General features: G+C 57.8%; 1 protein-coding gene across 1 annotated transcript in view; it reads left to right on the forward strand.

Moving 5' to 3' along the window:
* ABTB2 (ankyrin repeat and BTB domain containing 2) overlaps positions 1-12,948 on the forward strand; it is a 166,552-nt gene that overhangs the window by 122,481 nt on the left and 31,123 nt on the right. The window contains 2 exon segments of the mRNA XM_041773569.1: positions 1,460-1,606; positions 7,451-7,664. Coding sequence (XP_041629503.1) covers positions 1,460-1,606; positions 7,451-7,664 — 361 coding nt within the window.

The raw sequence follows: 12,948 nt of genomic DNA on the forward strand, positions 1-12,948 counted from the left end.
GGCAGCTGTAACACAGCAGCGTGGGCTCACACAGGCCCCCAGCCTGGCAGCCAGAGGTGAGCCTTGGTGGGGTGCCCGTTGGACGTGGGCCCTACGAGGGGCAAGGTGCACGCATTGGAGAGCCCGTCAGATCCGGATTCAGACCCTGGTTCTGCCACCACGTTGAACGAGGCATTCAAACTCTCTGCACATCCGTCCCCCAATATCTAAGTTAGAGGCCGCAGAGCCTACTTGTAGAAAGAATAAGTCGGTGGTGTGAATGAAGCCTACATTCCCAGCACATAGCAGAAGTAATAGCAACCTCCCAGCAGGGCCCCCTTCTTAGGACACCCGGTGCAGGCATCGCCATCCCCTAGCTCAGTTGATCCCCGAGGCTACACTGGGGGCGAGGCTCTTTCTTTTCCCTTGGCTGACACGCAAGCACCCCAACCCCAGATCATCCCGCTGGGTAAGTGGCGGAGCCAGAAGCAGGAGCCCAAACGTGCCGGCCCTAGGGCCCTGTCCTCACCCTTCTGCTTCACCACCTCTGGCTGTCACCATCCTCGCTGTATTTCTGCAGGACGGGGACGGCTGAGCCGGATTTGGCCACATCCCAGGGGCTCTCCAGCCATCTCAAGGAATTTTTTTAAGAGATATTCCCAAAAGTGACTGATTAAATTCCTGTGGGTATTTCTCTTTTAAAAAAAAAGAAAGTTCGGCGGGGTGTGTGTGTCGGGGGAGGGGAGGTGTTGGACGAAGATGCGTTGATGGAAGAAATGGCAGTTTCTGAAGGCTGGGAATCTGTGGCCGCGTGCTCTTAAGAACCAACATGTAATTTTGAGCCGGGCTGATTTTGCTTTTCTGGTGCTTTCTAAGAAGCCACACATTGAGTTGGAGAAATTTACAGGCTGTCACCCTCCAGGATTGATTCTGACAGCCCTGTCCCTCTGGTGCTGGAGTGCTAATGAAAAACACTAATTGGACTTGGCCAGTGGCTGGGACGCATCCCCTCCTTGGAGCGGGAAAGACAGCACCCCTCTCCCTGCACTCGGCCCTCGCCTGTCTTGGCAGGAAGAGTGAAAGGGGGCAGCATGAGGAAGTGAGAGGACTCGGGGGGGGGGGTGTCCCACGCTTTGGGGGGACATAGTAGACTCTCTTGTCCCCGAGGCCCGTGAAGGTAAGGCCGGGCCTCTGTCACTGCAGAGTCCGAGGAAGATGCTCTACTCCGTGCATGAAGCAGCAGAGGAGTGAATGAACCCCCGTGTGGCCCGTGAGCTCGCGCAGGCCAGTTCCTTACGCGGCTCCAAGCACCCCACCCACAAGCGGGCCACTCCTCACTCTGGCTTCCGTAGACTTCAGAGATGAGGTGTCCTCATTGCCCATGACCACCCCCCACCCCCACTCTGCCAGAAGCTGCTAGGCTGGGCCTGTGGACCTTTGCTTCCTTCCTGAACTCACCTGTCTGCCCATTTCCCCACAGGTGTCCTCTCCCTCCCCGCGTACTTCAGTCCTTACAACGGTGGGTCCCTGGGCCACGACGAGCGAGCCGATGCCTATGCTCAGCTGGAGCTCCGGACCCTGGAGCAGTCCCTCCTGGCCACCTGTGTGGGGAGCATCTCAGAGCTGAGTAAGTGTGACGTGTCCCAGCCTAGCCGGCTCTAAGGGAGAAGTTGGGGGAGTCTGGAGTCTGGCCTTCTCCCCCTTCACACGTGCTGCCTTCTCTGAAAGCCAGATCCTCCAAGGCTGGGGATTGCAAACTGATGGCCCACAAACACGTATGGTTTGGTCAGCCTGTGGGGCTTAATCGTATGCAAATCTGGATCACCGGTTTCTTCTGAAAAATCAGATGACCTAGTGACTCTGTACCCCGTTCCTGCAGGGCAGCAGTCGGGGGGAGCTGAGCAGCTCCCTGGGTAGCATGTGTTCCCTACGAGGTCACAGACCTCCTTAGTTTATAGCTGGCCCGATCCATTCATCTGTTTTCCCCACCTGGCCCACGATGCTCTGGACTTACACCTGTTATTCTTTCTTAAAAGAAAGCGTCCCCTGAAATCCCAGTGTAGAAAATGGAAGATAAAAGCAGAGCTCCCCTGGCTGAGGTTGGCTGTGGTGGGGTGGCCTCAGCCCTGCAGTGGCCCTGAGCTTCTGGAACCTCAGGGCTCTGTGGAACACACTGGGAAACCCCTTAGTCTGGGTCCTGTTTGGCAGCTGCTTCCAAAGAGTGTGTTAGGCAAGAAATCCCATGTGCCTCCTGTTATCTCTCCCTCTCTCATTCCAATATTTAAGAAATCAGGCTGCATGCTCTTCCTCCCTAATTCTCCCTGGTGGCACCACGACCAGCGGCGGGCGGGGACACGCACAGGGGTCAAAGTGCATGGTGTGGAAACAGGTGCAGTTCACTCTGCTCCAGCCCCTCCCACCCGTGACTGCTCTGAGCTGTCTGAACGGTGAACGGTGAACGGCAATCCTTTTGCTTCTTCAGGACACAGCCTCCGCCCTCCACCCTTCCTGCCCCTTCCCAGAGCTGGAGAAAAGGCGCCTGGTTCAAGGTCCCAGAGCAGATTCATTAGAGGGCCGGGGGAGAAGGCTCTGTGTCTTCTGGACGGCATCACCGTAGTCTGGGCCGGTGCAGGGCCCCCCGGGACCCTGTAAGAGGTGGGCTCAAGGAGGTCTGGCTTAATTGCTGGGGCTGTGGGCTCCCTAGATGCAGCCAGCAGCCCGCCCACCAGCATCTCAGGCGGCTGACATCAGGATTAGAGTCTGATCCTTCGCCTTTTACCAGGGCGGCCTTTGTGCCCGTTAAAACCACAGCCAGGCAAAGGGAGGACCATTCAGGGACGTCCTCCGGGGAGGGCTTGTCGTCATTCTGCCCTTATCATTCAGCCCCTAATGCTTCTACCTTCTAAAAATATCCCAAGTTCTAGTTTGGCCCTTTGGCCACCTCCACTCCTATCAACTCAGTCCAAACTGGGGCCATGTCAAACACAAAGCGGATTGTGTCACTCATCTGCTCAATATCCCCTCCATCCTCCTGTGGCTTGAAATCCAAAATCCTCACCATAGCTCAGAATCCGATATATGATCTGGCCTCATCGCCTACTGCTCTTGTCTTGTTGACTGTGCTCCAGCCACACTGGCCTCCTGGCCAAGATCCTCCCAGCCCAGGGCCTTTGCACCAGCTGTTCCCTCTGCCTGAGACCGGTTCCCCCAGATACCCAAATATGTTGGTCTCTCATTTTCTTCATCTCTGCCCCAATGATACCTTTCTGGACAGGCCTTCCGTGAGCACCCCTATATAGATGAGCACCCCATTCTCATTTCTCCACCTCCCCCCATACAACTGTAGTTTGAGCACTGCTCACCACTTAAACTATGTCATATATTTACTTGTAAATACTTTGTCATCTCTTTCCCCTGACTAGAATGTCACCTTCATGAGAACAGACTTCTTGTGCTTTGTTCACTGCTGTTCAGTATCCCCGCTATTGGAATAGCACCTGATGCTATGTGTGTGTGTAAATGTGCGTGTAAAGGAGAGCATTCTGTACTGTCCATTGTTTGCCTCCTAAATCCCACCTAGGGTGCATCCACATCCTGTTTCAGCTGCTGCTCGGGGCAGAGGGAAGGAGCATCCTCCTAGCACCTCTTCACAGACACCGGAATGGGCTGTATCGTGTGCCACGTTGCCCCACCTCCCTCACCCTGAAACGGGTTTCTGCTAACCCACTGTGAAGGAGGGAGGAGACCAAGGTGGAGGCAGATAATGCAGATTTTCCTCCCTGAGACTGAAGAACCTAATGAGGCTAGTGATACTTGGCACCGAGCTCCCTGTACCTAAAAGTTTACCCTGGCTCTAACATGCATTAACTCCCTGCACCTGGCCAGGACCAGCCTGCCAGGTAGGTCTAGAAGTTTCCTTCTTGTATCAGGTCCAGCTTCAGAGGGAACTTGGGCACTTGTATTTTTCTCTGTCCCTCCCTCCCCTGTAATGGTAAATGGGAAAGAGGAGAAGATAAATAAAACTAAGCATTTCTTTTTAAAGGTAGTCAGATGATGTGGGCCTCATTTTGAAGACAGAGGTACATTGCTGACTCTTGCCTGCTCTTTTTATTTGGTGGCTCATAACGAGGCTGGGACAGACAAGCCCGCAGCACCTCTAACCGAGGCTCTCATGATTAGCAAGCAGTGCAGGCTTGCTTTTCCGTGCCTTGTGGGCATTTCTGGACTTCAGACTAAGGTGTCCTGGAGCTTAGGATCAGCTAATTCTCAAGTACAAGGACCCTTCTGGAGCGGCTCTGAGCGCCCACCTGCACGAAACCAAGAGAGCAGGCCAGTCTGGACCATGACTTCTCAAATCAGCTCTGGTGGTGGGGGGGGTGGATTCTGTGCCCCACTCCATTGCAGACTTGGTAAAACAGGATAGAAATTTCTAGAACGTCTAGAAAAGTGAAATCAAAGACATGTAAAATGCAAGCCAATTTTTTTTTTTTTTAAAGAATTGTTAGACATAAAATCATTCTGTCAGATTGCTGGGGGACTTTTTAAAGCTCAGGCTCCATTTCTAAAATTAGCCTGTTGTGACCCAATAACGAACAGTAACAACCCAGACTGCAGACCGGTCCTGGGGCACAGACCGCACTCTCACAGAACCCTGGCCAAGAGCATGCGTTGGCGGTGCAGGGTCCCCAGGTCGAGTCCCGGCTGTTCACTCACACTGGTACAACCAGGACAAACCATTTAACTTCTGCGAGCCTGTTTCCTCACCTGTAAAGTGGAAATACCTCCTTCACGACACATCCCGTCTTGTGAGGATCAGAGGAGTCTCAAGCCTAGACCATAGAAGGTGGCAGGGAGGGAGATCGCCCTGGGGAGAGAACCCAAAGTGAGCAGCTTGCTCTGGCGTCAGAGCAGTGAGGGTTCTAGACGCCTGGTCGGAGCTGTCTGCAGGCCTCTGCTGCTTGGGCTCGGAGAGGCTGGCACACAGCTGGGCCTGGACCTGGGAGGCTATAGACCTGCATCTCCAGCTGCCCCTCGGCGGTGATCCCACCTCCCCCCAAATCTTTGGAAGGCCCCTCTTTGTGCCTGGCTTCCCTTAAGGGAAGGCTTAAGGGCCGCTTCTTCCATTTCTTCCTTGATTTTCTTGCCTGCATCCTGGCTGGAAAAGTGCTGCCAAAAGGGTTCTACACCAATAACAATAAAACCATCATAAACCTAATTAACGATAATGGCTTTTACCTTGTCAAGCCTTTGAAGTATTTCCACAAGGTCTCTCTTTGATGCTATCGGGAACTCTGATTTCTCCTCCTTGTGGTCCTGTGATCCTGCCAAAAGTTATGACATTTTGACCTGGAGAAATAGAAGCCAGGTTTCAGCTCATTGCAGCCAGCTCTGCTGCTGCGAGGCGGCCTGGCCTAGGATGTTACCGATGCCAGTTTCTGCCACCCAGGAGCCCGAGGGCAGGGCTGGGACCTAGCATTTCAGGGCCCAGACTCCTCGTGTCCTGGGAAATGTGGGTCAAGCCCTGACTGCATGGGAAAAATTCCTGGGAGGAAGAGCACCACGGGAGGTGGTCCGTAGGATAGAGGAATAATGGCAATAGGACAGTAATAGCAGTGGTCTTGCATTTCACTTTTTCCAACTACTCTGTGCCAAGCATGATGCTAAGGGCTTTATACTTATTATTTATTTGAATCCTCATGATTTTGAGGTTAGATACAATTATTCCATTTTACAGATGAGGAAATGGAGGCTCTGATGAGAAACCTCTATAAGGTGCTTGGTTGAAAATAGAGCCCCGATCGGAAGCCAGGCGTGTCTGGCTGTGAAATCTGTGCTCTCATCCGTTAACCGGGTGATTCTCTAACCTCACTGGACACGAGATTCACCGACAGAACCTCTACAGAATAGGACGCCTAGGTCCTGCCCAGACCAATTAAATCCGAGCCCTGGGGATGGGAGCCAGGTGTCTGTAAGGCATTGGCAGCTGCTCCCGGAGGTGTCCAGGCAGCTGAGCTACAGTCGCAGGGACGAGCAGAGTCAGGTGTCGAGCGAGGAAGGTGGGGGAGGCATGGAGAGCCTAGCGGAGATCTCCAGTTCCAGGGCTGTCATTTTCCCTGCTCGGAAGCCAGACGCCCTTGCGGAGGCTGGCCTAGGAGACCTCTGCCGCTGATGGGCTCAAGTCAGGCCCCATCGGAAGCTGTATTTTAAAATGAGGTGAACGTGGAAGGCTACTTCTGCAGCCTGTAGATGTTTGCCGGGCACCCTTCCTGCAGCGGACCTTGTGTGGGGAGCTGGGGACATGGGGTAGCAGAGTGCCAGACTCACAGAGGCTGTACAGTGGAGGCCAGTTGACTACGTGAGCTGGTTCTGTGACACGTCACATGCCCTTCACCAGACTCCAGCCTACGGGCTTCTCTCACCTCATGGCCAGCCTTGTCCAGAGGCCTTCTCTGGAAGGGGCTGTCCCTAAGGAACTGCCCGGGTGAGGGGAAACTTGGCCCACAGGCAAGGCCCCAGGTCTCAGGCCTGGAGAGAATGGAAGGGTAGCCACTTTTCCAGAACAGAGGGGCCCGCAGGTGTCTGGGGCTGTTTGGCCCATCCTGTCTCAGCATTGTGGTCTCACACAATGATGGGACATTTCCTGCCCCGGGCGGGTGGGAGACTGAAAACTTGACTTGGGCAGAAACACAGCACAGGATATGGGGACCCAGGGACCCCACAGACGTCAGTGGGTCAGACCTGGGTCACAGTTCATGGACTTTGGAGTCAAAGAGGCCTGCATTCGAGTCTAGGCTCTACCATTTACTAGCCACAGGACCTTGGCTGGTTAAGCTTGGGGCACCGCAGCCACCCTGTGACCAGGGGAGCATAGGGGGTGGGTAAGTGTTTCTTTACCAGCTAGGCCTCACTTTTTTCACCTGTAAAGTGGGGATACTACTTGGCCCCAGCATTAAAAGGACCAAATGAAGTCCTGTTTCTGGCAAACTGAACTCTGGGCACACAGTTGAGTACTCGGGGCTGGTGGCAGCAGTCGTGTGACCCAATGTGTTAGACATGGAGGGACCTTCCCCGCCCAAGCACCTGGGCTTTGCTCAGGGTGGCTCGGGGGAGGGTCACCGTGCTGCCTGGCACTGGGTGTCAGAGGCTGGGCCTCCCTTGGTCAGGGAGCTGGGGAAAGGCCCACTGGCGGGTGGAGGGCGTGGGGATGTCAAAAGAGAAACCACATTAGCCTAAATTCTGGAGGAGACCGGCCCTGCCGAGGCTTGAGCTCAACTGTTCAGGTGAGACTGGCAGTGAAAGGAAACGAAATCGCTACTGTGCGTCTCAGTGACAGTGCCCGCCTCCGCCTGTTGGCTCCAGGAAACGGTGATTATGCCCCAGGGCGAGGGGTGCCGTGAGCCACGAGCAGTAGCCGTGGATGGGTGAGCGTGGGGGACTCACTTGGTCTTTTCCCTCCCACCCTCCCCGCCAGGTGACCTGGTCTCCCGCGCCATGCACCACATGCAGGGGCGCCACCCGCTGTGTCCCGGCTCCAGCCCCGCCCGCCAGGCCCGCCAGCCGCCCCAGCCCATCACCTGGTCCCCCGACGCCCTCCACACGCTTTACTACTTCCTGCGGTGTCCGCAGATGGAGTCCATGGAGAACCCCAACCTGGACCCCCCGAGGATGGCCCTCAACAACGAACGGTAGGGGTCCCCCCCAGCCCCATGTGCGCGCCTCCCAGTGTGCTCGCTGCCCAGCAAGGTGAGGACAGGGCCCTGGCCTGGCATGCAGCGGCGGCTTTCACCCCGGGTGGAGGTAGCCCAGGGTCGTCGAGGCTCAGAATGGATTTTGGTTTCTGTGTCGGGTGTCCCAGCTCTGGGCTCCCCTCCTGGGCCCTCTCAAATTCAGTTGCCCCTTTTATAAAAAACGGGTATTCACACCTGCATGGAAAGGCGGTAGTGAGAACTGAGTGGGTGAGGGCTCTGAGAAAAGGCACTTAGGGCAGCGTCCAGGTGGTAACCGGCCCCCCCGTCGATGGTAGCGGCACCTCTTGTGATCACAATGATGCCACCGTTCCCACTGTGGGAGGGGGCTGAGGCATGCTTTTCCCTGTCTACTCATGTTACAGGTGAGGATGTCATGGCCCTGGCAGGTTAGTGGCTGAAGAGCCGCAGGATCCGGGTCTCAACCCTTCCTCAGCGGGGAGCAGGGCCACTAAAAACAGATGTGAAGGTTTTGCACTGCACAAGGGGACCCAGGGAGGGGCACAAGTGGGAGACACATGCAGCGTCAGGTCAGCCTGAACGTGCCTTTTCTAGTTGGTCTTACTCAGAGGGCTGCCTTTTAAATTTTTTCTCCCTAGAGAGGATGCTCTTTTTTTATGATTTGCCCAGAACCTCATACACACTGGCACGGGCCTCGCCTGGTGGTCGGGGTCTATCCATGGGCTCAAGAGTTGTGTGCTCACAGGTGCCGGGAATCAGGAGACTTGCCGTTGGTTTAGAAAGAGAGAGAATGAGCCCGGGAGGCGGAGGGGTGGGGGGGCCCCATGCCATCTGGTGGAAGGGATGGCCCACAGCCTGGAAGGGCCCCCACCCCAGCCGCCAGTTGCCTTCGAGAGGCGTGGGGTGTCATCAGCTTTGTGGTCCTCACACCTGCTCCACAGCTAGGCCCACCTCTCCGCTGCCCCCGTGGTCACGGACAACAAATGCAAGGTGCCCTGGTTTGTTCAAAACAGCCATCGTGACTCTGGGAGAGCCCGCGGGCCCGGGGGTCAAGCGGCCTGGGTACAAACAGTGCTCGGGGAGAGCTTTGTGCGAGGCTTTGGCCCTCCCTGCGCCCCCACCTCCTCTGCCGCAAACGGGGTGGAGCTGAAGCAGTTGTAAGAATTGAACGATGATGAGCGGGCATTTACTGAGCACCGGCTATGCCCTGTACGTGTGCGCTCATTAGTGTGCACGCGGGAAATGGGTGCGTTTCACGGCCCCATTGTACGGGTGGGGAAGTAGAGGCATGGAGGGATTTGATAACTTGCTGAGGCCACGGAGGCTGTGCCCACAACCACTGCTGTGCAGCACTGTCCTGCATGGAGCAGCAGCGGCCCGGTGACCCGCGTGGCGGACTCCCAGGGAAGGCCACCGCAGCCTTTACTGTGACCGGTGTCATTAGAGCGTGGTCGTCTCGGGGACAGACAGTGAATGGAGGCCCAGGTAGGTCACCGTGGGCCTGACACAGCAAGAAGGCCGCGGGCGGAGCTGTGGCTTCCTGAAGGAAGCGCCCGGCAGGAAGGTGGAACCAGAGCACGGGCCCCAAGACACAGCGGCTCTGCTTGGTGGAGAAGTTGTGGTGGTTTCCAGAGCTGGCCGGGAAGGAGAAGGGCCAGGAAACCGCGCTGAGGTGGGGCGGAGGGCGGGGGCTCACGTGCTGTTTGGTGAGGTCCCCAGGGCGCTCCTCTCACCCAAGGGAAGGGGGCTGGGGGAGGACGGGGAGCCGCCTGGGGGCCCGCGGCCGTGGCAGGCCAGGGAGGGGCCCCTCGCGGGTCTGCGGCTGCCCCGTGGCTTTCCTCCCGGGAGAATTCACAGCTCCGGCTCCCGCGTGACCGCGGTGGTTATCTGGGCGTGATCCTAGCAGCCGGGCTTGGGCGGCAGCGAGCACGCGCGCACGTGTGTGTAGATCTCTCATTATTTAAAAACCACACTGTCTGTGGCGCAAAGAAATTGGTAGCGAAGGCATTTTTCCATGAATCATTTCAAATGAGTATTAGATACATGAGGAATTGGAACCACCGTCAGGAAAAAAATGTATCCAGACATTTTGGATTTGGGCACGAAAAGGAGGACACCCTAAAAATACCCACTGGCAGACAGCCTGACAGCTGTGTGGTGGCCCGGCCCCCGGCTGCTGAAGGGGCTCCTGCCGCGCCTGGGCCTCGTCTGATGGGGCAGGCCCCAGGGAGCCTGGCCGGCCTTCCTGGGGGCCACCGGGCTCACGTTCCACAGCAGGCCGAGCCACGTGTCTCCTCCGGGCACTGCCACTCGGGTGTCCTCGCCAGAGCCCTGGGGAAAACCTCCTCTCCGTGCACACAAGTAGCTGGAGCTTGCCAGAGCTCCGGGGAGACAGAGCTTGGCTTTAGGGAGTCTGGGGATGGCGGATGGCTGTCCCTCGCTCCCTCCATCACCCCACTTCATTGACTCTTGCAGTTCCTCCATCTCCCCTGTGTCAGGAGCGTGGGGGCTGAGGCCACCAGCCCCAACCAGGCGGGGCCTTCTGATTCCCCGTGTGATGACGGAATGTGGCCGCTGCTCAGGGATTGTTTGGCTTGGGGATTTCTGGGTCTGTGGGGATTGGGTGACCTCTTGCATGTGGGCTAAGGAGCCCTTTGGTGACGTTGATGGTGCCGCTCGAGTCTGTGCTCACAGATTTCTGCTTTGGGGGAACGAGCCTCCTCCCTCCCCACTGGGGGCCGTGCAACCCCATCCGTGCCGATCAGGGGTGGGCCTGCCGTCACGTCCCGTGTGAAGCTCATGGAGGCCTGCCCTGCTCCACCACGTGCTGCCTCTGTGCTGCTACCGGACGGGCATCGGCATCTCCCCGGGAGGGGCCCTTCCCCCCAGAGCCCCCTGCTCTGGGTTCAAGAGGGGAGCTGCAGAAATAGTGGGAGCCCAGGGTGGGCAGGGGGCAGCTTTGCCAGGGACAGGACGGCGCTCTGACATGCCTGTGTGTGCTGCGCCAGCAAGCCAGGGGCCTAGGGGGGAGAGCCAGGGGTCTGGTCCAGCCTCCCACGCAGGCCCCTCCACACTCCAGGCTCCTCACCTGTAAGATGGGAATGACGGGGGTAGCCAGCTCTTCCTTCGAAAGGGCTTTTCTGTCTACTTGTGTTTCTTCCGTGCCCCACAGATCAGCAAGGTAGGTGCTAGAATTACCTCCATCCTACAAACAAGGGCACGAGGCCAGCTGCTGGGTGGCAGGGCAGGGATTTGAACCCGACTTCTGACCTCAAAGCCCTGGCCCTGCACCGTGCCCGGCTGCTCAGCCCCGCTCCTAAAGCTCTCAAGGCTGCCCGGGTGGGCCTTGGCTGCTGGGGCCACCTCCCCCGGGGCCATCCCTGCCCCACCTGCCTCTCTAGTCCCAGGATCTGCGCCTGGCCGCCCTGGGAGGGCCTCACAGATGGGAGCTCCCCGCACCCTCCCCGAGCGCCTCCCCTGCCGGCAGCCCTGCATCGTAGGCCTCGGCGAGGCGCAAGGCAGGGTCTCACACACAGGATTAGTCACAGCTGCTGCCCTGCAGGGCATGTCATCACCCGAGACCAAGCCTGAAAAGTGAAAGAACTTGCTGTCAGAGATCCAGGGTTGCCCATGGAGATGGGGGAGCCTCCTTCCCCCGAGGTCTGGAGGAGATTGGGCAGCCATCTGGCTAAGTGTGGGCCTTGCTAGTCGCGCCTGGAGGCAGAAGGATGAACTAGGGGGCCGAGCATCCTGGGTGGGGGACCCCTCCTCGGTCGTCCTCCTGCTGGGGCCGGGGGCTGGGGAGGTGGACACACGGGTGGTGGGTGGGGGCACGCTCGCCAGCAGAGTGCAAGCAGAGCACGCGGGGGAGACACAGGCCGGGGTACAGAGGGGGCCGAGGTACGCAGGAGGCGAACCAATTTTCTGCTTCAAAACCTCGGGCGCTGGAGGGCCCGGGCTCGGCAGGTGGCGTCCCCAAGTGCCTCTGAGCTGCTGGCGGCAGCAGCAGCGAAGCCAGACCTCGGAGGACGACGTGGGAGCCCTAGGAATGATCGCAGGCCACCTGTCCACAAACTGCGTTTGCTGGATCCCCGGCCTTGTCCGTCTCCCCAGCCTTGTCCGGCACCCCTTTGTCGGGGAGGCACACTTGGGAGGCCTGGGGGCCCAGAGGGGCGTGGGAGCCCAGCCAGGGCTCGCTGGAGACGGGACCTGAAGTACCTGGCGTCAGGACTCCTAGTGTGCCACAGCCGGGTCTGAGGAGGGACCTGCGCTCAAAGACGCGCCTCTCAGATAGGACTTACCACGGACTGATTTTAGAGCCAGGAGGTCCCGCCGAAGCCCAGGTCCTGTAGACCCCTAGTGTGTCGTCCTTACAGCCGCTGGTAAGGTGTGGGGTCTAAATGAGCTGACATTCCTAACCTTTTGGACGGTACCTAGGACACAATAAACCGTAGATATCAGCTACTGTGATTCCTTTTGTTTTGTTTTTTTTTTAAGATTTTATTTATTCATGAGAGTGTGGGACTTCATCCTGGGACTCCAGGCAGGCGCTAAACCCCTGAGCCACCCAGGCGTCCCATTATTTTGCTTTTTTCTGAAAATGTGAGAGACCTGTTTGTTACTCCTCAATTTAGCAAATGTGACTTTTTTTTTTTAAGATTTTATTTATTTATTCATGAGAGACACAGAAAGGGGCAGAAACATAGGCAGAGGGAGAAGCAGGCTCCCCCCGGGGAGCCCGACGTGGGACTCGATCCCAGGAATCCCACCCTGAGCCGAAGGCAGGCCCTCAACCACTGAGCCACCCAGGTGCCCCAGCTACTGTGATTTCTTACCATGATCATTTGTACTGGGCAGAGGGAACAGCAGGTGGAGACCTTGTGGCAGGAGAGACCGAGGGGGGCAGTGTGGTAGAGAGCAAGGAATCGGGGTGCAGGACGAAGCTGCGGGGGAGCCGGGGCTGAGCGAGCCCAGATAAGGAGGAGAGGGCTGAGCTGTGATCTGGAGGGCCTGGGCCCTGCCCTGCTTTCTGAGTGGCTGGTTCGCTTTGCCCTCGCCGCGGCCGAACCCCTCTGAGAGCCCGGGGAGCAGAAGGCACCGGGCAGCCCTTCCCGCCCTGCTGGCCCCGAAGCCGGCAAGAGAGGCAGGTGCTCCTCCCGAGATCTGCCCGATGCCCCAGCCTGGAGCAGCCTGGGATGAGGTTCTGCAGTGGCAGACAGGCTCGGGGGGCACCGGGGACCCACAGTGCCAGCCTGGTACCCGC

The sequence above is a fragment of the Vulpes lagopus genome, chromosome 11 (genome assembly GCF_018345385.1).
Source record: "Vulpes lagopus strain Blue_001 chromosome 11, ASM1834538v1, whole genome shotgun sequence".
NCBI classification, from domain to species: domain Eukaryota; kingdom Metazoa; phylum Chordata; class Mammalia; order Carnivora; family Canidae; genus Vulpes; species Vulpes lagopus.